Source organism: Rhinopithecus bieti, unplaced genomic scaffold (assembly GCF_001698545.2).
Source record: "Rhinopithecus bieti isolate Rb0 unplaced genomic scaffold, ASM169854v2 scaffold_68244, whole genome shotgun sequence".
Lineage (NCBI taxonomy): Eukaryota > Metazoa > Chordata > Mammalia > Primates > Cercopithecidae > Rhinopithecus > Rhinopithecus bieti.
Window position 1 is genome coordinate 1004985 of NW_016825829.1, and position 20865 is coordinate 1025849.

Sequence of the window (20865 nt, forward strand, 5' to 3'; positions counted from 1 at the left end):
TGAGGAGGGCAAATCACTTCAACTCAGGAGTTCGAGACCAGCCTGGGCAACATGGTGAAATCCCCCTTTTTTTTTTGTGAGACAGGGTCTCACTTTCTTGCCCAGGCTGGAGTGCAGTGGCAGTTTCGGCTCACTGCAACCTCCACCTCCAAGGTTCAAGCAATTCTCTGCCTCAGCCTCCCGAGTAGCTTGGACTATAGCCATGCTCCACCCCCCCCCGCCTTTTTTTTTTTTTTTTTTGAGGTGGAGTCTCGCTCTGTCGCCCGGACTGGAGTGCAGTGGCCAGATCTCAGCTCACTGCAAGCTCCGCCTCCCGGGTTTACGCCATTCTCCTGCCTCAGCCTCCCGAGTAGCTGGGACTACAGGCGCCCGCCACCTCGCCCGGCTAGTTTTTGTATTTTTAGTAGAGACGGGGTTTCACCGTGTTAGCCAGGATGGTCTCGATCTCCTGACCTCGTGATCCGCCCGTCTCAGCCTCCCAAAGTGCTGGGATTACAGGCTTGAGCCACCGCGCCCGGCCTGCATTTTTTTTTTTTTGAGAGGGAGTTTTGCTCTTGTCATCCAGGCTGGAGTGCAATGGTGTGATCTCAGCTCACTGCAGCCTCTGCCTCCCAGGTTCAAGTGATTCTGCCTCCGCCTGATAGGATGACAGGTGCCCGCCACCACGTCCAGCTGATTTTTGTATTTTTAGTAGAAACAGGGTTTCACCATGTTGACCAGGCTGGCCTCAAACTCCTGACCTCAAGTGATCCATCCACCTCGGCCTCCCAAAGTGCTGGGATTATAGGTGTGAGCCACCGTGCCTGGACACACCTAGCTAATTTTTTAACTTATTTTTTTTGAAATGGAGTCTCGCTCTGTTGCCCAGGCTGGAGTGCAGTGGCACAATCTTGGTTCACTGCAACCTTTGCCTCCTGGGTTCAAGCGATTCTCCTGCCTCAGCTTCCTGAATAGCTAGGACTACAGGCACATACTACAATACCCAGTTAATTTTTGTATTTTTTGTAGCTTCTTCCCTGACCAAGCAGCTTTTTTTTTTTTTTTTTCTGAGACGGAGTCTTGCTCTGTCGCCCAGGCTGGAGTGCAGTGGCGCAATCTCGGTTCACTGCAACCTCTGCCTCCCGGGTTCATGCCATTCTCCTGCCTCAGCCTCCCAAGTAGCTGGGACTACAGGCACCTACCACCACGCCTGGCTAATTTTTTCTATTTTTAGTAGAGACGGGGTTTCACCGTGTTAGCCAGAATGGTCTCGATCTCCTGACCTCGTGATCTGCCTGCCTCGGCCTCACAAAGTGCTGGGATTACAGTCATGAGCTACTGCGCCCGGCCGCCAAGAAGCTTTTATAGAGAGCAGAGGCCTCAAAAACATTGTATACACATATATCCTAAATATCAGCTTTTAATTAAGTCAACTTTAAAGCTGTTTAAAAGCATTCCTGTGTCAGGTTTTAGATGGGCAAATAGTCAATATTCTTGTTTCTTGGTTTTTCCTTCCTGAAATTGACATCAAGAAGGAGGTTTGAAGCTGGCCACGGTGGCTCATGCCTGTAATCCTACTACTTTGGGAGGCTGACGTTGGAGAATCACTTGAACCCAGGAGTTTGAGACCAGCCTGTGCAACATAGTGAGACTCCATCTTTACAAAAAGTAAAAAGTTAGCCAGGAGTGGCAACACACATACGCACGTGCCTATGGTCCCAGTTGCTCGGGGCTGAGGTGGGAGGATCCTTGAGGCTGGGAAGTCAAGGCTGCAGTGAGCTGTGATGGTGCCCCCACACGCCAGCCTGGGTGACAAACGTGAGACCCTGTCTCAAAAATAATAAAGCCTTGCTGTGGTGGCTCATGCCTATAATCCCAGCACGTTGGGAGGCTGAGGTGGGTGGATCGCTTGAGCTTACAAGTTCAAGGCCAGCCTGGACAACATGGTAAAACCTCATCTCTACAAAAAAAATACAAAAATTAGCCAGGTGTGGTGGCACACACATGTGGTCCTAGCTACTTGGGAGGCTGTGGTGGGAGCATGGCTTGAGCCTGGGAGGCGGAGGTTGCAGTGAGCCTGTTGCCAGTGGCAGGTATCTGAGTTGCTGGTGGCAAATCTGTACGTGTCTGCAGTAGCCTCAATTGTTGCCTCCTCAGATTTAAGAATCTGACCAAAGGCCATAAGGCAGAAGAAGAGACTGAGGCAAGTTTTAGAACAGGAGTGAGAGTATTAAAAAGCTTGGCCAGGCGCGGTGGCTCAAGCCTGTAATCCCAGCACTTTGCAAGGCCGAGACGGGCGGATCACGAGGTCAGGAGATCGAGACCATCCTGGCTACCACGGTGAAACCCCGTCTCTACTAAAAAATACAAAAAACTAGCTGGGCGAGGTGGCAGGTGCCTGTAGTCCCAGCTACTCGGGAGGCTGAGGCAGGAGAATGACGTAAACCTGGGAGGTGGAGCTTGCAATGACCCGAGATCCGGCCACTGCACTCCAGCGAGACTGCACAGAGCGAGACTCCGTCTCAAAACAAAAAAAAAAAAAACAAAAACAAAAAAACAAACAAAAAACCACAAAGCTCTAGAGCAGAAACAAAAGGAAGGAAAGTGTACTTGGAAGAGGCCAAGTGGGCAACTGAGACAAGTGCCCCGTCTGGCCTCTGACGTAGGGTTCTAGATGTTGGCATACTTGAGGGTCTTGCATCCCTTCTCCCAATTCCTCCCTTGGGGTGGGTTGCCAGCACACACAGTGGTCTGCTAGCACTTGGGAGGGAGCATGCGCAGTGTGTTTACTGGAGCGTGGGCGTGCTCACCTGAGGCGATCTTCCCTTACCAGTGGAATGTACCTGGAAGGTCACACACCAGTTAAACTCCACCATTTTGCGCCTTAGTGCACATGCTTGAGCTCACGTGCCCAGCTCCTGAGATCTTATCAGGAAGCTGCTGAGCACCAGCTTCAGGTGTTTGTCTACTGGGGAAACTGCCTTTCCCTGGTGCTGGCTGGGACCAGTGATTATTTCAGGCAGTGCGACAACTGCCTAACCATCACTGATGGTCGCCTGACGTCCCTGGTGGATGGAGGAGGCCCTCCCCTGCCCGGCTCACGCCTGACTAGTTGCCTCTGTAACAAGCTGAGAATGCGCCACTGCACTCCGGCCTGGGCGGATAGAACCAGACTTTGTCCTCTCCTCAGAGAAAAAAAAAGAAGTTTTGGAGGTGGAACATACTTGCTTATTAGAGGTCTAGGGTAATCACTATTTAAAGCTATTTGTCTTTGAATGTTTTAATAAACGGTTTCGTTTCTGAGTATATGGTTTCATTTAGCTTAGGAGAAGGCTAAACAAAACAACGACAAACCCCTATCATTTTCTAAATGTAAACCAGAAATTTACAACCATTCAAGGGCATACCTGCACAAATGACTCAAAACCAACACACACAGACATGCATGAGACCAAAATTAAGAATCCCTTTATGGCTTTAACCAAGGTCTCTAAAGAGGGAACAAAATTTCAGCCCCAGGCCCCTCTCAAGAGTAGCTTAAAGAAAGTCTTGCTAGCTGCAAATAGGGTGTAACCCACGTTGGTCAGGCCATATTTTCGAAGGTCTCAGCTTCTCAGCTGACAGTCTATGCACAAATGCCAGGTGGAAGATTTAAAGAGACAGGAAAGTAGAAAAATGAAACTGCCCATGGGACTAGTGCCAAAAGTTGGGAAAATGAGGGAAGGTAAACGTATGGGGCTGGGCTGGGGTGGTAGCTCACGCTTGTAATCCTAGCACTCTGGAAGACCGAGGTGTAAAGACACCCAGAGGCCAGACTGGACAACATGAAGAGATGCCTTCTCTACCGAAGAAAAAAAAAAAAACAATTGGGCCGGGTGCGGTGGCTCATGTCTGTCATCCCAGAACTTTGGGAGGCTGAGGTGAGGCGGGCGGATCACCTGAGGTCAGGAGTTCGAGACCAGCCTGACCAACATGGAGAAACACCGCCTCTACTAAAAACAGAAAATTAGCCAGGTGTGGCGGCACATGCCTGTAATCCCAGCTACCCGGGATGCTGAGGCAGAAGCATCGCTTGAACCCGGGAGGCAGAGGTTGCGGTTAGCCAAGATTGCACCATCGAACTCCAGCCTGGGCAACAAGAGCGAAACTCCGTCTCAAAAAAAAAAAAAATTTTTTTTTTTAAATTAGCTAGGCACAGTGGCGCATCTGAAGTCCCAGCAGTGAACTGTGATCAGGCCACTTCACTTCAGCCTGAACAGAGACTTTATTTTTAAAAAGTCTTTTGGGGTTTAAAGTTTGCTCACAGATTCCTCTGGCCCCACTGGCACCACCTGTGGGCTGCTAAGTAGCTGTCTTCAGTAAAAAAGGATTTACGTTCTACCTTTAGGCAAACATGAGAGAGGTGGAGACAGCCCCCTGTACTGTCTTCAGTTCAACAACACCCAGTATTTGAGCAGTATTTGAGAGAGAAATGTTTTAGTTTCCTTTAGTAGAAAAGATGACAAATGGGTATCCCAAATGATCAAGTCATAAATAAATTTAAGTAAATTCAAATTAATTCCTATGAGTGGTTATCCTAAGCTAAAGGTACCCACTGAGGAAAGAAGTCTGTAGTGGCCCTAAGGAACTGTAACTTTGTTTCAAATCCAGTTCAGCAGGAATGCTGCTTAGCTAATTCCCTGGATGGCAAAGTAAGAGAAGGTGTCTCAAAAAACAATAAATAGCTGGGCGCGGGGGCTCACGCCTGTAATCCCAGCACTGTGGGAGCCCGAGGCGGGCGGATCACGAGGTCAGGAGATCGAGACCATCCTGGTTAACATGGTGAAACCCCGTCTCTACTAAACATATGAAAAAAAAATTAGCCAGGTGTGTTGGCAAGCGCCTATAGTCCCAGCTACTCGGGAGGCTGAGGCAGGAGAATGGCGTGAACCTGGGAGGCGGAGCTTGCAGTGAGCGGAGATCGCGCCACTGCACTCCAGCCTGGTCAACAGAGCAAGACTCCGTCTCAAAACAAACAAACAAAACAATAAAGATTTACACCCTTAAGCGACTGAGAGCCCTCTCTAAAACAAACTTCCACATCTCGTAACTTGAGGGCCAGGGAGAGAACTCACCTTCATGCACCAGTTTAAAACTAACAGGAATTGGTCACAATTTTTTTTTTTTTGAGATGGAGTCTCACTCTGTCGCCAGGCTGGAGTGCAGTGGCGCGATCTCACCTCACTGCAACCTCCGCCTCCCGGGTTCAAGCAATTATCCCGCCTCAGCCTCCCAAGTAGCTGGAACTACAGGCGAGAGTCACCACGCCCAGCTAATTTTTGTACTTTTAGTAGAGATGGGGTTTCACCATGTTGGCCAGAATGGTCTCCATCTCTTGACCTCATGATCCACCGGCCTCGGCTTCCCAAAATGCTGGGATTACAGGCGTGAGCCACTGCAACCAGCTGGTCACAATTTTTTTTTTTGAGTCGGAGTTTTGCTCTTGTTGCCCAGGCTGGAGTGCAATGGCATGATATGGGCTCACTACGACCTCCCCTTCCTGGGTTCAAGAGATTCTGCTGCCTCAGACTCCAGAGTAGCTGGGATTACAGATGTGCACCAACATACCCAGATAATTTTTATTTTTTCGGTATTTTTAGTAGAGGTGGGGTTTCACCATGTTGTCCAGGCTGGTCTCAAACCCCCGACCTCAAGTGGTCCACCCGCCTCGGCCTCCCGAAGTGTTGGGATTACAGGCATGAGCTACCGCACCTGGCCTTGGTCACAAATTTAAGGAGAAAAAAGGGTCCAAATTACAAACAATGGGAAGCAGCAATTTTAAAAGCATGCTGTGTAATTTAGGCCAAAAAAAATGAAACCAGAAGAGGAAGGGAGCCAAACTGCCGGTACCGGGACCCGGATCCCATGCTGTGAAGCGAGGCCAGAGAAGGCAGTTTTCCTCCTTTTCCCCCGAAACCCGAATCTCTTGCCTCTTTAGAAAGGGAAGGGGGTTAGAATCAACAACTCAAGTTTTTAAGAAAAAAGAACAAATTAGGAGAGGAGGTGATTACAAAAGTTGTTTGTCAGGGTCAGGCTTGGTGGCTCAGGCCTCTAATCCCAACGTCTGGAAAGCCGAGGCAGATACAGCACTTGAATCCAGGAGTTTGAGACCACCCTGGACAACATAATGAGACCCGTCTCTACTAAACATTTTAAAAATTAGCTGAGATTGGTGGCCCACGCCTGTAGTCCCAGCTAGTCAGGAGGCTGAGGTGGGAGGATTAATTGAGCCTGAGAGGTCAAGGGTGCAGTGAGCCAAGATCATACCACTGCAATCCAGCCTGGGTAACAGAGCAAGACTACTGTCTTTAAAAAAAAAAAAAAAAAAAAGCCGGGCCACGCGTGGCTCAAAGCCTGTAAATCCCAGCACTTTGGGAGGGGGCCGGACGTGGCGGATCACGAGGTCAGGAGATCGAGACCATCCTGGCTAACACGGTTGAAACCTTCTCTCTAAAAAATACAAAAAAACTAGGCGGGGCGAGTGCGGCGCCTGCTTAGTCCTAGCTACTCGGGGAGGCTGAGGCAGGAGAATGGCGTGAACCCGGGAGCGGAGCCTTGCAGTGAGCTTTGAGATCTGGCCACTGCCCCGCCTTGGGCTGACAGAGCAAGACTCCGTCTCAAAAAAAAGAAAAAAAAAAAAAAAAAAAAAAAAAAAAAATGTCAAGAATTCCAATTGGTTATAAGAAATTATATTTATAGTGATTGCCTATAAAACTATTAAACTGTAGGATGTGTGAGGTTATCTAGATATATGACAACATTAGAGGTTAATTTACAGCTACTTTGCGCCACACTTCTATCTAGAGTCTATACAGCAGGCGGATTACTTAGTTCGAGGTGGGGGAGGGGGTAGGATTGTGCCTGCTCTCACATTTCCTGCCTCCTGGATGTGTCTTTTTTTTTTTTTGGACGCGTCTTACTCTGGTTGCCCAAGGCTGCGGGAGTGCAGTGGTGCAATCACAGCTCACTGCCCAAACCTGGACCTTCCTGGGCTCAAGGACCCTCCCCCCACCTCAGCTTCCCGAGTAGCTGGAAACTACTAGTGCTGCCACCATGCCCAGCTGATTCTATCTTTTTGTAGAATGACGTCTTGCTGTGTTGCCCAGGGCAGCACCTTCTATTACTATCTATAAATTTATTTCTACATTTCTTATTTTTTATATATGTTATATTTTTTATTTTAAAATGAGACAGGGTTTCTCTGTGTCTCGTGTGTCTACGTCTTGTAATCCAGCTATCTTTGGGAGGCTTTGTATGTGTTTTTCTTTTTTTAGGTGGATTACCTGGGTATGTCTGTGAGTTCGAGGTCAGCCTGCGCCAATCATGATGAACGCTGTCTCTACTAAAAATACAAAAATTAAGCTGGGCTGTTGTGTGGTGGGTGCCTGTTAATCGAGGCTACTCAGGAGCGTCGAGACAGAAAAAATCGCTTGAATTGGGAGGCAGAAGGTTGCAAGTGAGCCAAGATGCACCACTGCACTCCAGTCTGGGTGACAAGAGCCAAAACTCCAATCTCAAAAAAGTTTAAAAATAATAATAAAAATAAAAAACTTCAGTTTGACGGGAATCCTCTCTCTGTTGAACCCTTGATAAACTATATGCACTTTCTCAGGCCCGGCTTTTTCTTTTTGCTGACATGATGTGCCAAGAATAACGTTGAAGCTTCCATGGGGACTGGAAGTTTAAATTCTTTCTCTATCCTCTGTTTTGTTTTAGACAGGGTCTCACTCTATCTCCAGGCTGGAGGGGCAATGGGCCACAAATCGCAGCTTCACACCTCAAAACTCCCGGGCTCAAGTGAATCCTCCACCTCAGTGGCCTCCCCAAATAAGCTGGGATTACAAAGGTATGAACGCTGTTCCTGGCTTCTTATTTCAGTATAAACAAGATTAATAATTGCTTATTTCTTAGGTTTTCACTATAGGGTTACTAAAAGTTAAAATTCTTAACATATGGTAACCCAAAGTAGAGAATAAGCAGGAAAACAGTTCTATATATTAGAACACGTCGGAAAAAACTAAGATGTGGCTTTTGGTAAGAAAAACACAAGGATGTGGTTTTGTCAAAGGAAAAGAAGTGATTTTGGCTTACGTCAGAGGTTATTAAAAGTGATAGTAAGTTGAAAAAAGATGGCGAAGAAAAATGAAATACAGAAAGTTGGGAAAAGGAAGTGAATGGAACAATTTCTAAGAGGTTATAAAAGATTTATGGGGGAAATCTTGGGTGGTCCAAAAGGCTGACTGAGGACTGGGATGCGGTCTGTTAAAAAAGATTTCACTACCATTAATAGTAATACCCTGGATGTAACTGGGTTTTCTCTTTTCGTAAGATTTCATGTAGTATTAACAAAATATTTTTCCAATTATCCTTTAAGTTGGAAAAAAAAAAAGATATTCTGGTTGGGCCTCATGGAGCCGTTTTTCCATTATGTCTTCTGACTGGCTTGAGAAAACTGAGGTCCTCAGGCAGGCGTTGGTGTGGCACGCCTGTGGTTCCCGCTACCCAAGGAGGCTTGAGGTGCAAAGATCAGCCTGAGCCTGTGGTAGGGCTGGCAGTAGGCCTGGACTGGCACCCACTGCCTGGAGCAATGGGAGTGAGATCCGCTCAAAAAAAAAACCCCAAAAACCCCCAACCCCCAAAAACCCAGAGTCTTCTATCAAAATATAAAGGTTTTTGGCTTTTGAAACCTTTTGAATTATTAATTTGATTAAATGAATAACTTACTTTGTGGATCTTATTTGATAGTTCAAGTGTTTTAAACCTCTGATATTGACCATACTCCTAAAATCAATTTAAATTTCTGAATATTCTTTTTACTCCAAAAAAAATTTTTTTGAGGACATAGTCTCGGCTCTGTTGCCCAGGGCTGGAGTAGTGGTACAATCTCAGGCCCACTGGCAACCTCCACCTCCTAGGGTTCCAAAGCAATTCTCTGCCTCCAGCCTCCCGAAGCAGCTGGGATTTCAGGCGCCACCACCCACGGGCCTAGCTAATTGTATTTTTAGTAGAAAAGGGGGGTTCAACATCTTTGGGCCAGACTGGGTCTGAACTCCTTGACCTCCGTGATTACCCGGCCTTGGCCTCCAAAGTGGTTTTACCAGGCGTGAGCCACCGTGCTCTGGCCTAAAGTATACTTTTTTTGGTTTTCAGACGGAGTCTCGGCTCTGTCGCCCCCAGGCTGGGAGTGGCAGTGGTGAGATCTCAGCTCACTGGCAAGCTCCGGCCCTCCCTGGGTTCATGCCATTCTCCTGGCCTCAGGCTCCGGGAGTAAGCTGACTACAAGAGACTGCCACCCACACTAATTTTTTTTTGAGATGGGAAGTCTCGCTCCTGTCGCCCAGGCCTGTAAGCAGTGGGCCGGACTTCAGCTCACTGCAAGCCCGCCTCCGGGTTTACGCCATTCTTCCTGCCTCAGCCTTTCCCGAGTAGCTGGGATACAGGCCGCCCCGCCACCTCACCCCCTGGCTGTTTTTTGTAATTTTTTTAGTAGAGACGGGGTTCCACCGTGTAGCCAGGATGGTCTCGATCTCCTGACCTCGGTGATCTGGGGGCCTGTCTCGGGCCCTCCCCAAAGTGCTGGGGATTACAGGCTGAGCCACTGCGCCTGGGCCTTTTTGTAGTTTTAGTAGCGATGGGGTTTCACCATGGTTAGGCCAGGATGGTCTTGATTTCTCTCTGGACCCTCGTAGGATCCTCCTGCCTCAGCCTCCCAAAAGTGCTGGGGTTTATAGGGCATGGCCACCGCGCCTGACCTAAAGTATACTTTTGTAAGCAAAACTGAAACACTGGACCAGGTGTAGTGGCTCATTCCTACAATCCCAGCACTCTGGAAGGTTTGAGACTCCTCTGAGCTCCAGAGTTGCAGAACAGCCTGGGCAACACGGCAAAACCCTGTCTCTTTCTTATTTATTTATTTATTTATTTATTACTTATTTGTCTCCAAATCTGAATGAAACCTGAGAATGGTTATTATTGTCACCCATCCATTAGGTATAATTATGGTTGCTTAAACTGTGGTTCATTCATTCAACCACAAACATTTGTAAATGCCCAACAGTGTTCTTGCCTGGAAGCCTCTATGAGACTGAGCCCCTCACTCCCCCAAACTGGAAGGGCTGACTGTGTCATCTCCCAGAATCCAAATTCTCTTTCCCTGGCCCTAGCTAGTCAAGCCCTGAGTTTGTGATGTTACCTCCTGCCTCTGCCGTCCCCTCCTAACTCTGACAATCAGTAATTCTGTCTCCATTAGTGCATGTGTGACCCTGTCCTCCGAGCCCTTTCTTGGCACGGCAGCTAGAATAGAGTGCTCGAGAACATCAACCACATTCCTGCTCCAAGCCATTCACGGAATAAATCCAATCCAAACCATCGCACGGCTTCAACAGGTTCTTGCAGCATGGGCACAGAACTCACGCTGCTCTCTAAGGCCCCCAGGCCCAGTGTGACCTGGCTTTGTCCCTCCCCATACCACCTGCACCCCAGACACAGTGGCCTCCGCATCAGGCCTGTTTTGTCAACTACAGAGTACGTGAGACATGCACACGGTATCTGACACACAGAACATCCACATAACCAGCATGCAGAATCCTGAGTCACAGCACCCCCAGGTCACAAAACCTGACACTGCTAACCATGGCGCCACGCTGTCCTCTCCGAAGAGGTAGCCATTGCTCTAGTGTTTGGAGTAATTAGTCCACCATAGTTTTTGGTAATTTCATGACTTCTCTATGGCATCCTAAATGGTAGTATGGTTGTGCTGTGTGGTCTCGTATCGAGGGAACTGCACTGTATGTACATGGTCTTACAGCTTCTTATTTCACTCAACATCATGTCTGTGAGAGTTCTCCATGAGCCGGCAGTCTGCTCATTTTCACTGTGGTATGAACACGGCAGTGAACACATAGCTACTGCTTGCCTCCTGTTTGCCCCGCCCCCCCGGGGATATGCAGGAGAACCTCTCAGCTGTTCGCTGGCTTGGATGGGAGGCACAACTTCAATTTTGCTAGATTCTGCCAAACTCTTTTCCAAAGTAATTTAACAGTTATGCTCCCCGGAGTGGTGGGTAGGGACTCCCGTCACTCCACGCCTTCCTCCAGCAGGAGAGAGGGAGGGTTCACCGGCTGCAAACCCATGAAACAGCAGCACCTCCCCTGGTCTTGCCATGGGCTCCTTGGTCAGGCTCAATTTGTAGTTTATTGGTCAAAAGCTTGCTGTGGGATCCTAATCTTTTGCCTTTGTTTTTTTGTTTGGTTTTGGGAGAAAGGATCTCTCTGTTGCTTAGGCTGGAGTGAGGTGGCATAAGCATAGCTCACTGAAGCTTCAAACTCCTGAGTTCAAGGGATTCTCCTGTGTCCATTTCCTGTGTCCATTTCCTGAGTAGCTGGGACTACAGGCATGTGTCACCATGTCTGGCTAATTTTTTTTTTTTTTTGAGACGGAGTCTCCCTGTCACCCAGGCTGGAGTGCAGTGGCCCAATCTCTGCTCACTGCAAGCTCCGCCTCCTGGGTTCACGCCATTCTCCTGCCTCAGCCTCCCAAATAGCTGGGACTACACGCGCCCGCCACCACGCTCAGCTAATGTTTTGTATTATTTGTAGAGATGGGGTTTCACCGTGTTAGCCAGGATGGTCTCGATCTCCTGGCCTCGTGATCCAGCCTCTCGGCCTCCCAAAGTGCTGGGATTACAGACATGAGCCACCGCACCTGGCCCATGCCTGACTAATTTTTAATTTTTCTGCAGAGTTGCGGTCTATGTTGCTCAGGTTGGTCTCAAACTCCTGGCTTCAAGCAATCCCCTCGCCTTGGTCTCCTAAAGCACTGGGATTACAGGCATGAGCCACTATGGCCAGTCCTTGACAGCTTTATGAAACTAACCCTTCCTATCTTTGGATAATGAATCTCTGTGATTTAGATCTTCTTTAATGTTTTCCAGTAAAGTTTCATAGTCTTTTGTATGCAAGTCTTATGCAACTTTTGTCACATTTATCTGTGGATACTGCAGAGATTTTGGTGCTATTATAAACACTCTTTTAATTTGAGCTACATTTCTAATTATTTGTGGTGTGGGTGTAGAGAAAAATAAGTTCTTTTTTTTTGAGACGGAGTCTCGCTCTGTCGTCCAGGCTGGAGTGCAGTGGCCGGATCTCAGCTCACTGCAAGCTCCGCCTCCCGGGTTCACGCCATTCTCCTGCCTCAGCCTCCCGGGTAGCTGGGACTACAGGCGCCCACCGCCTCGCCCGGCTAGTTTTTCTGTATTTTTTAGTAGAGACAGGGTTTCACCGTGTTAGCCAGGATGGTCTCAATCTCCTGACCTTGTGATCCGCCCGTCTCGGCCTCCCAAAGTGCTGGGATTACAGGCTTGAGCCACCGTGCCCGGCCTTTTTTTTTTTTATTTAAAAAAAAACAGGGTCTCGCTGTTGTCCAAGCTAGAGTGCAGTGGTGCCATCTTGGCTGACTGTAGCCTTGATCTCCTGGGCTCAATCCTGCCACTTCAGCCTCCTGAGTAGGTGGGACCACAGGTGCACGTCACCACATCTGGCTAATTATTTTATTTTTTGTAGAGACAGTATCTTGCTATGTTGCTCAGGTTGGTCTCAAATTCCTGGACTCAAGTGATCCTTCCACCTTAGCCTCACAAAATGTTGAAATTACAGGCATGAGCCACCGTGCTCTGTTTAAAAACAAAAAAACAAAAGCAAATAACTTCTGTACTGATCCTACACAGTTAGCCCCTTGCTGTCAGTTATTTTATATTTCCTGTGTAGACAATTAGATCACCTGTAAAACTGAGTTTTAGTTCCTCTTTTCTACTCCTTTAGCCTAGGAATTACAATTTAAGGTTGAATGTAAAATATTTTTTTTTTGGAATCTACTGATCCATGATCATATGGCTCTTTTTAATATATTAATGTAGCAACTAACATTAGTGGATTTTCTAGATGGGTGCGGGGGCTCACACCTGTAATTCTGGCACTTTGGGAGGCTGAGGTGGGCAGATCACTTGAGGCCAGGAGTTCGAGAACAGCCTGGGCAATGTGGTGAAACCCCGTCTCTACAAAAAGAAGAAGAAAAAAAAATTAGCCAGGCATGGTGGCATGTGCCTATAGTCCCAGCTACTTGGAGGGCTGAGGTGGGAGGACTGTTGGAGCCTGGGGAGGTCAAGGCTACAGTGAACAGTGATTGTGTCATGGCACTCAAGCCTAGGTGACAGAGTGAGACTCTGTCAGAAGAGAGGGAGGAATGAAGATTTTTTTTTTTTTTTTTGAGACCGAGTGTCTTTCTGTTGCCCAGGCTGGAGTACAATGGCGCAATCTTCGTTCACCGCAACCTCTGCCTCCCAGGTTCAAGGGATTCTCCTGCCTCAGCCTCCCGAGTAGCTGGGATTACAGGCATGCGCTACGACACCTGGCTAATTTTGTATTTTTAGTAGAGACGGGGTTTCCCCATGTTGGTCAGGCTGGTCTCAAACTCCCAACCTCAGGTGATCCGCCCGCCTCAGCCTCCCAAAGTGCCAGGATTATAGGCGTGAGCCACCACGCCTGGCCAATAAAGTGAATTTTCTAATATGAAACACTATTTGCGTTCCTGGGATAAACCAATTTGGTCATGGTATACAGCTTTTTAAAATACACTGCTACTGGATTTGGTATATTAATTTTTGTTTTTTTTTTAATTACACCGACGTAAGTATGATAATATTTTTGAGACGGAATCTTGCTCTAGTTGCCCAGGCTGGAGTGCAATGGCATGATCTTGGCTCACTGCAACCTCTGCCTCCTGGGTTCAAGCGATTCTCCCGCCTCAGCCTCCTGGAAAATATTTTCTTTAGGATTTTTGCATCTAATATGAGCGAGACAAACCTGCAATTTTTCCTTTTTTCTGGCATTGTTTTGGGCAGATTTTGGTATCAAATTTTACTTGTCTCATAAGACAAAGTAGGGAGTATTCACTTGTATGTATGCTGTCTCACTCATTTAAATGCACTAGTAGAGTTTGCTCACGACTGGGTAATTCATTCTTTGAAAGTCTGAAAGTTTGGTAGAATTCTCGGTAAAACTGTTAACATGTAGTTTTCTCACTGAGACTTACAGCTATTGTTTTCATTTCTTTAGTAGTTACTGGACCATTTAGGCTATTTTTACCTTGGGTTGATTTTGCATTTCATAGTTTTAAAGTCAATTGTAATGAAGTTGTTCATAGTGTTCTCTTAATCTCTCCAGTATCGGCAGTTATTTCCTCCTTTTCACTTATACATTTATAAAATTAAAAAAAAAATTTTTTTTTTTTTTTTTGAGACAGGGCTCTTGTCACCCAGGTTGGAGGGTAGATGCACAATCTTGGCTCACTGCAACCTCCAGCTCTTGGGCTCAAGCCATCCTCCCACCTCAGCCTCCTGAGTAGCTGGGACTATAGGCGCATGCCACTACATCTGGCTAATTTTTTTGTAGAGACAGGATTTCACCATGTTGCCCAGGCTGGTCTTGAACTGACGTCAAGTGATCCACCTGTCTTGGCTTCCCAACGTGCTGGGATTACAGGCATAAGCCACAGCACCCGGCCAAAACTGTTTTATTTTGTTTTGTTTTTTAATTACAGACATTTTCAAACACACAAAAACGGATAGTACAGTATAATGAACATAGCCATCACCTGACTTTGATCATTATCAACATCCTAATTCTTCTTCCATCTAATTATGCTATATTTTGTGTCTTTTTTTCCCTATTATTCTTAATCTGTCTCCTAAAGATTTATTCGGTGTTTTCAATCAATCAAATTTTAGCTTTGTTGATCTTCTCTACCAAGTCTTTGTTTTCTATTTCATTATCTCCCTTATCTCCTTCTTTATATATTCTTTGGGTTTATTCTGTTGTTCTTTTCCTAATTTCTCAAGGGAAATCTTTAACTCATTATGTTCCAGGATTTTTAAAAACGAATTTAGGCAATTATAGCCTTATATAAACAGCTCTAAAAAGTTAACTTTTTTCGGCATCCCACAGGTTTCCATATGCAATATTTTAATTATCTTTTAGTTCTGTGTATTTAAAAATTTTGACTCTCTGGGTGTGGTGGTTCACACCTGTAATCCCAGCACTTTGGGAGGCTGAGGCGGGTGGATCACCTGAGGTCAGGAATTCGAGACTAGCCTGGCCAACATGGTGAAACCTCATCTTTACTAAAAATAAAAAAAATTAACTGGGCATGGTGGTGGGCACCTGTAATCCCAGCTACTTGGAAGGCTGAGGCAAGAGAATCGCCTGAACCCGGGAGGCAGAGGTTGCGGTGAGCGGAGATCACATCACTGCACTCCAGTGTGGGCAACAGACTGAGACTCTGTCTCAAAAAAATAAAAAAGACTGATTTCTTACTTGACTCATGAATTTAAACTTCTACTTTTAGATTTCCAAATATTCTGTGATTTAAAAATTGATTTATAATAAATCTCTGATTAAAATACATTGTGGTTAAAGAACACAATCGATATAAAAAAATTTTTTTTTCAGACAGGGTCTTGCTCTGTTGCCCAGGCTCGAGTGCAGTGGCGTGATCATAGTTCACTGCAACCTCAAACTCCTAGGTTCAAGTGATCCTCTGGCCTCAGTCTCCTGAGTAGCTTGGACTACAGGTGCATGCCTACCTCACTTTTTTTTTTTTTGAGACAAAGTCTCTCTCTGTCATCCAGGTTGGAGTGCAGTGGTGTGATCTCGCTCGGCTCACTGCAACCTCTGCCTCCCAGGTTCAAGCGATTCTCCTGCCTCAGTCTCCTGAGTAGCTGCGACTACAAGCACTCATCACCATGCCCAGCTAATTTTTGTATTTTTAGTAGAGATGGGGTTTCACCATGTTGGCCAGGCTGGTCTCGAACTCCTGACCTCAAGTGATATGTCTTGGCCTCCCAAAGTGCTGGGATTACAGGCGTAAGCCACCAGGTGCAGCCTCTAGTCCAGTTTTGTTGTTTTTATTATAATACAAATGAATGCTTAATCACACCTGTAATCTCAGCACTTTGAGAGGCCAAGGTGGGTGGAGCATTTAAGGTCAAGAGTTTGAGACCTGCCTGGCCAACAGAGTAAAACCCCATTTCCACTAAAAATACAAAAATTAGCCAGGCGTGGTGGCAGGCCCCTGTAATCCTAGTCAGGAGGCTGAGGCAGGAGAATTGCTTGAACCTGGGAGGTGGGGATTGCAGTGAGCCAAGATCACACCATTGCACTCCAGCCTGGGTGACAGAGACTCCATCTCAAAAAATAAAAAAATGAAATAAATAGGCCGGGTGTGGTGGCTCACGCCTGTAATCACAGCACTTTGGGAGGCTAAGGCAGGTGCATCACCTGAAGTCAGGAGTTTGAGACCAGTCTGGTCAACATGGTGAAACCCCATCTCTACTAAAATACAAAAATCAGCCAGGTGTGGTGGCGGGTGCCTGTAATCCCAGCTACTCCGGAGGCTGAGGCAGAAGAATTGCTTGAACCCGGGAGGCAGAGGTTGCAGTGAGCTGAGATCATGCCACTGCACTCCAGCCTGGGTGATAGAGCGAGATTCCCTCTCAAAAAGAAAATAAAATAAAACAAAATTTTGTTACCATTAATTCACACAGTAGATAAAACATTATAGAACATAGCACGGACAAAATTTGCCCATCAGGAAAACAGCAAGTATCTAAAATGCTACTTTTCTTCTTAAAAGCATACTGCTCCAGTGTGTTCAACCATCAGCATATGTGAGGGTCACCCGGAAGGCTTTCAATAACACAGATGCTGGCCCCTTCCCAGAATCTGATCTGGCAGGTCTAGAGGGGCCTGTATCCCCAGGAGATGCTGCTGGCCGAGGACACCTTGAGAGTCACCACCTCGGAAGTGAGACAGCCAGTTGGTGGGGAGGGGTAGGGGGAAGCCACTGCCATCAACTATTTTTCTAGCATGTGAGGGGGAGGAGAAGTGACTGTGAGTGCTGGGAGTGGGGGAGGGGTGTGTGTGGCTGGCCTGTCCTGCTACAAGGCTCTTCAGTAGCCAGGTTGCATGGCTTGCTTGATGTAACTTCGTCTAAGACAACTAGAAGTGCCGTGGAAAGACAGAAAACCAAACATGTATGGCAAGCACACGATCACCATGGTTTCAGACACACAGCCTCCACATTTACCTTTTGAAATACTCCACTTCCCTCTCTGTCTCATCCATATCCACACTGTCTAGGTCAATATCTTTAGGTAGAAAGACATCATCTGTAAAATAAAAGAGAAGCAGCAAGTCAAATTACAGTAGCAGGCTATCTTATCAGAACAGAAATCATTTGGCTTCGCTCAATTTAAACAACTTCAAAATTGTACACGTTTTCAAAACGAGGTTTTACAGAAGGCCAAAGGAGGACAGATCTCTGGTGTGTTTATGAACATCCAGCTCTGACCCAGAAACTGCGGAACTCACAGGTCCGCTAAGCAAAGCAACCGTGGCTTTAGGTCCCATTAGAAGACATGTCTGCTAGAACCTAGACTCCCCATGTGACTGGTCATTACATGACAGGCAGCCCATCAGAGAGCCCTTTAGCAAGAACATTCCCAGAAATCTAAACTGCATGCAAGCCCAGGGACTGCCCAAAGTTGCTGCTGGTGTCAGGCAGAGCATAGCTGCCAGCAGAAGCTATCCAGAGGGCAGGCCCATATTAAAGAAAGTGCTGTCCCTCGAATGTGCCCTTGACCGGAAGAGGACCCAGACATCAACCGTACAGGAAGGCGGTTCTCCCAGGCATTCACCTCACCCATATGACATCCAGAGATTTCATCAAAACTTTACTTTTTTTTTTTAGATGAAGTCTCACTCTGTCACCCAGGCATGATCTCGGCTCACTGCAACCTCCGTCTCCCAGGCTCAAGCAATCCTCCTGCCTCAGCCTCCCGAGTAGCTGGGATCACAGGTGCGCACCACCAGGCCTGTATAATTTTTATATTTTTGGTAGAAACAGGGTTTCACCATGTTACCCAGGCTGGTCTTGAACTCCCGGGTTCAAATGATCCCCCACCTCGGCCTCCCAAAGTGCTAGAATTACACGTGTGAGCCACTGTGCCTGGCCAAACACTTTCAAGTTGTTCCAAACAAAAATCAAGGCTACATTTCATGCTGCAATTACACAACCATCTTTGAAAACAGGCAGGATAGGCCGGGCGCGGTGGCTCAAGCTTGTAATCCCAGCACTTTGGGAGACCGAGACGGGCGGATCACGAGGTCAGGAGATCGAGACCATCCTGGCTAACACGGTGAAACCCTGTCTCTACTAAAAAATACAAAAAACTAGCCAGGTGAGGTGGCGGGCGCCTGTAGTCCCAGCTACTCGGGAGGCTGAGGCAGGAGAATGGCGTGAACCCGGGAGGCGGAGCTTGTAGTGAGCTGAGATCCGGCCACTGCACTCCAGCCTGGGGACAGAGAGACTCCATCTCAAAAAAAAAAAAAAAAAAAAAGAAAGAAAGAAAACAGGCAGGATAGCAGGGAAATCACTGAGGATTACTCAATTTCCTAGACTCTCAGGCAAGTTTGAGAATTTCTACTCCTCTGTTCTGTTCTGGTCACTCATCTAATTCAATCTTGAGCACCTTCCCAGGGCCTTATCTGAGCCTTGAGTATCAAAGAGACTCCAGCAGCATACATCTGGGCTGGGATGGGGTGGGGGGTGCAGTGCACGCAGCATCCAGCCCCATCAATGTGAACAAAGAGGACAGGAACCACTGACATTTCTTTGTTAAAGGTGAGTCTCCATTTCCCCGCAGTCCTCAACACGGGGCAATTTTTCAGAATCTTTAATAAACACTCCATTTCTTTCTACCACTGGGGAATTGCCATGGTAGCATGAGGTATGTTTTACTTGCATAATAGCTAATATTTTTGACGACTCACACAGCACCAGGCAAGTGCTTTCAAATGTGTTTGTTCACAGAAATGTCACTTACAAGTCTCTCTCTAAGGACCTGCTCTATGACAGCCTTGGCTACCTCGGATCCCAACTGTATCCCTGAGTGCACACAGTAGGGCGGACACCACAGTCACTGGTGCCACTGGGAACTGGGTGGTTTAGGAATGAAGGCTGGGTGTGCTCAGGGAAAGGCCTGGGAAAGTCAACCTTTGGTAATCTACACTCAGGAGGAAGGGAAAGATTAGGTTAAAGGAAACGCAGTCAATGGCTCGATCCTGGCACAGAATAGCGGATGTGACTGGAGAGTGAGGACAGCCCCCAGCCACAGCAGGCTGCACATGTTTGTACAGAAAGGTGCTTCAGGGTATGGGAAAGCATTCTGAGTCTCCATTTTTAAAAACTCAAGCAGCAGAAAGCAAGCACAGAACACTGTCCACTGACCCAGGAAACTGATGCATAAGCAAGGGTGAGAGGGGGCCGGAGCATTTCCAGATGTACAAAAAGTGAAGATCTAAGAAAGCATGATGTCAGCAGCCACTCACAAGAAGTTCTAGAAGAAAACAGCTCCAACTTGAGAAGGAAACAGAGCTGGCATGTCTGCTGGAAGTGCTGTCACAATAAAGAGATTTCTAATATTCTCTTTTCCTGACTAGAACTAGAATAATCAGTCTATAAAATCTTAGTGTAAGAAAAACATGAAACACAACTTGAACCAATTTGGTATCAGGAAGAAATTTTTTACAACTACCACACTATATTACACAGGAGAAATCAGTTGATCCAAGGATTTTATATCCAACCAAACTATCTGTTCATTGACAATACAACAGGCCAAAGCTTACTTCTCCAGAGCTCAGGGACTTCTGTGGCCCTACTCAAGGCCACTGCCTGAGGATGAGCTTCACCAACCTGAAGACTCCTGGGAACACTCAGCAGAGGCAAGCAGGAGCCCTGTTGTAGTAAACTGCGTACTTAAGAATATCGTGTGTTCTGACAGAGCAGAAACAACACAAATGAAAAATGGGGCTGGGCGCGGTGGCTCACGCCTGTAATCCCAGCACTTTGGGAGGCCGAGGAGGGCAAATCACGAGGTCAGGAGATTGAGACCACGGTGAAACCCCATTTCTAATAAAAACACAAAAAATTAGCCGGGCGTGGTGGTGGGCGCCTGTAGTCCCAGCTACTCGGGAGGCTGAGGCAGGAGAATGGTGTGAACCCGGGAGGTAGAGCTTGCAGTGAGCTGAGACTGTGCCACTGCACTCCAGCCTGGGCGACAGAGTGAGACTCCATCTCAAAAAGAAAGAAAAGAAAGAAAGAAAGAAAGAGAGAAAGAGAGAAAGAAAGAGAGAAAGAGAGAAAGAGAAAGAGAGACAGAGAGAGAAAGAGAGAAAGAGAGAAAGAAAGAAAAGAAAGAAAAGAAAGAAAGAAAAAGAAAGAAAGAGAAAGAGAGAAAGAGAAAGAGAGAAAGAGACAGAAAGAGAGAAAGAGAGAAAGAAAGAAAAGAAAGAAAAAGAAAAAGAAAGAAAGAAAGAAAAAAGAAAAGAAAAGAAAAGAAAAGAAAAGAAAAGAAAAGAAAAGAAAGAAAGAAAAATGGGAAGAGGAGAGACAGGGAGACAGGAAAAGAGCAAAACACAAAGAATGGAATCCACTCACTGCCTGCTGTGGAGGCAATGAGTGGGTGTCAGAGGACCCCCTAATGCCAACACGGCAGGCCACAAGGGGGTACACAGGGAACCCAGGCCCAAGGAGCATGAGTGGGGTATGCAAGTCTATAGGAATGCACTCGGAGAAAAGCACCAATTTTCCTAATACCTCTAATTTTTTAAAAAATTTTCTGGGCCGGGCGCGGTGGCTCAAGCCTGTAATCCCAGCACTTTGGGAGGCCGAGACGGGTGGATCACGAGGTCAGGAGATCGAAACCATCCTGGCTAACACAGTGAAACCCCG

The 20865-nt window shown here is 46.9% G+C and overlaps 1 protein-coding gene across 4 annotated transcripts in view; it reads right to left on the reverse strand.

Moving 5' to 3' along the window:
• The window catches only part of FAM193A (family with sequence similarity 193 member A), a 144454-nt gene that overhangs the window by 1401 nt on the left and 122188 nt on the right, over positions 1-20865 (reverse strand). For all 4 annotated transcript variants that reach the window (XM_017863155.1, XM_017863153.1, XM_017863156.1 and 1 more), the window contains one exon: positions 17158-17239. In XM_017863155.1, the coding sequence (XP_017718644.1) occupies positions 17158-17239 (82 nt within the window). The remainder of the gene's footprint in view (positions 1-17157; positions 17240-20865) is intronic.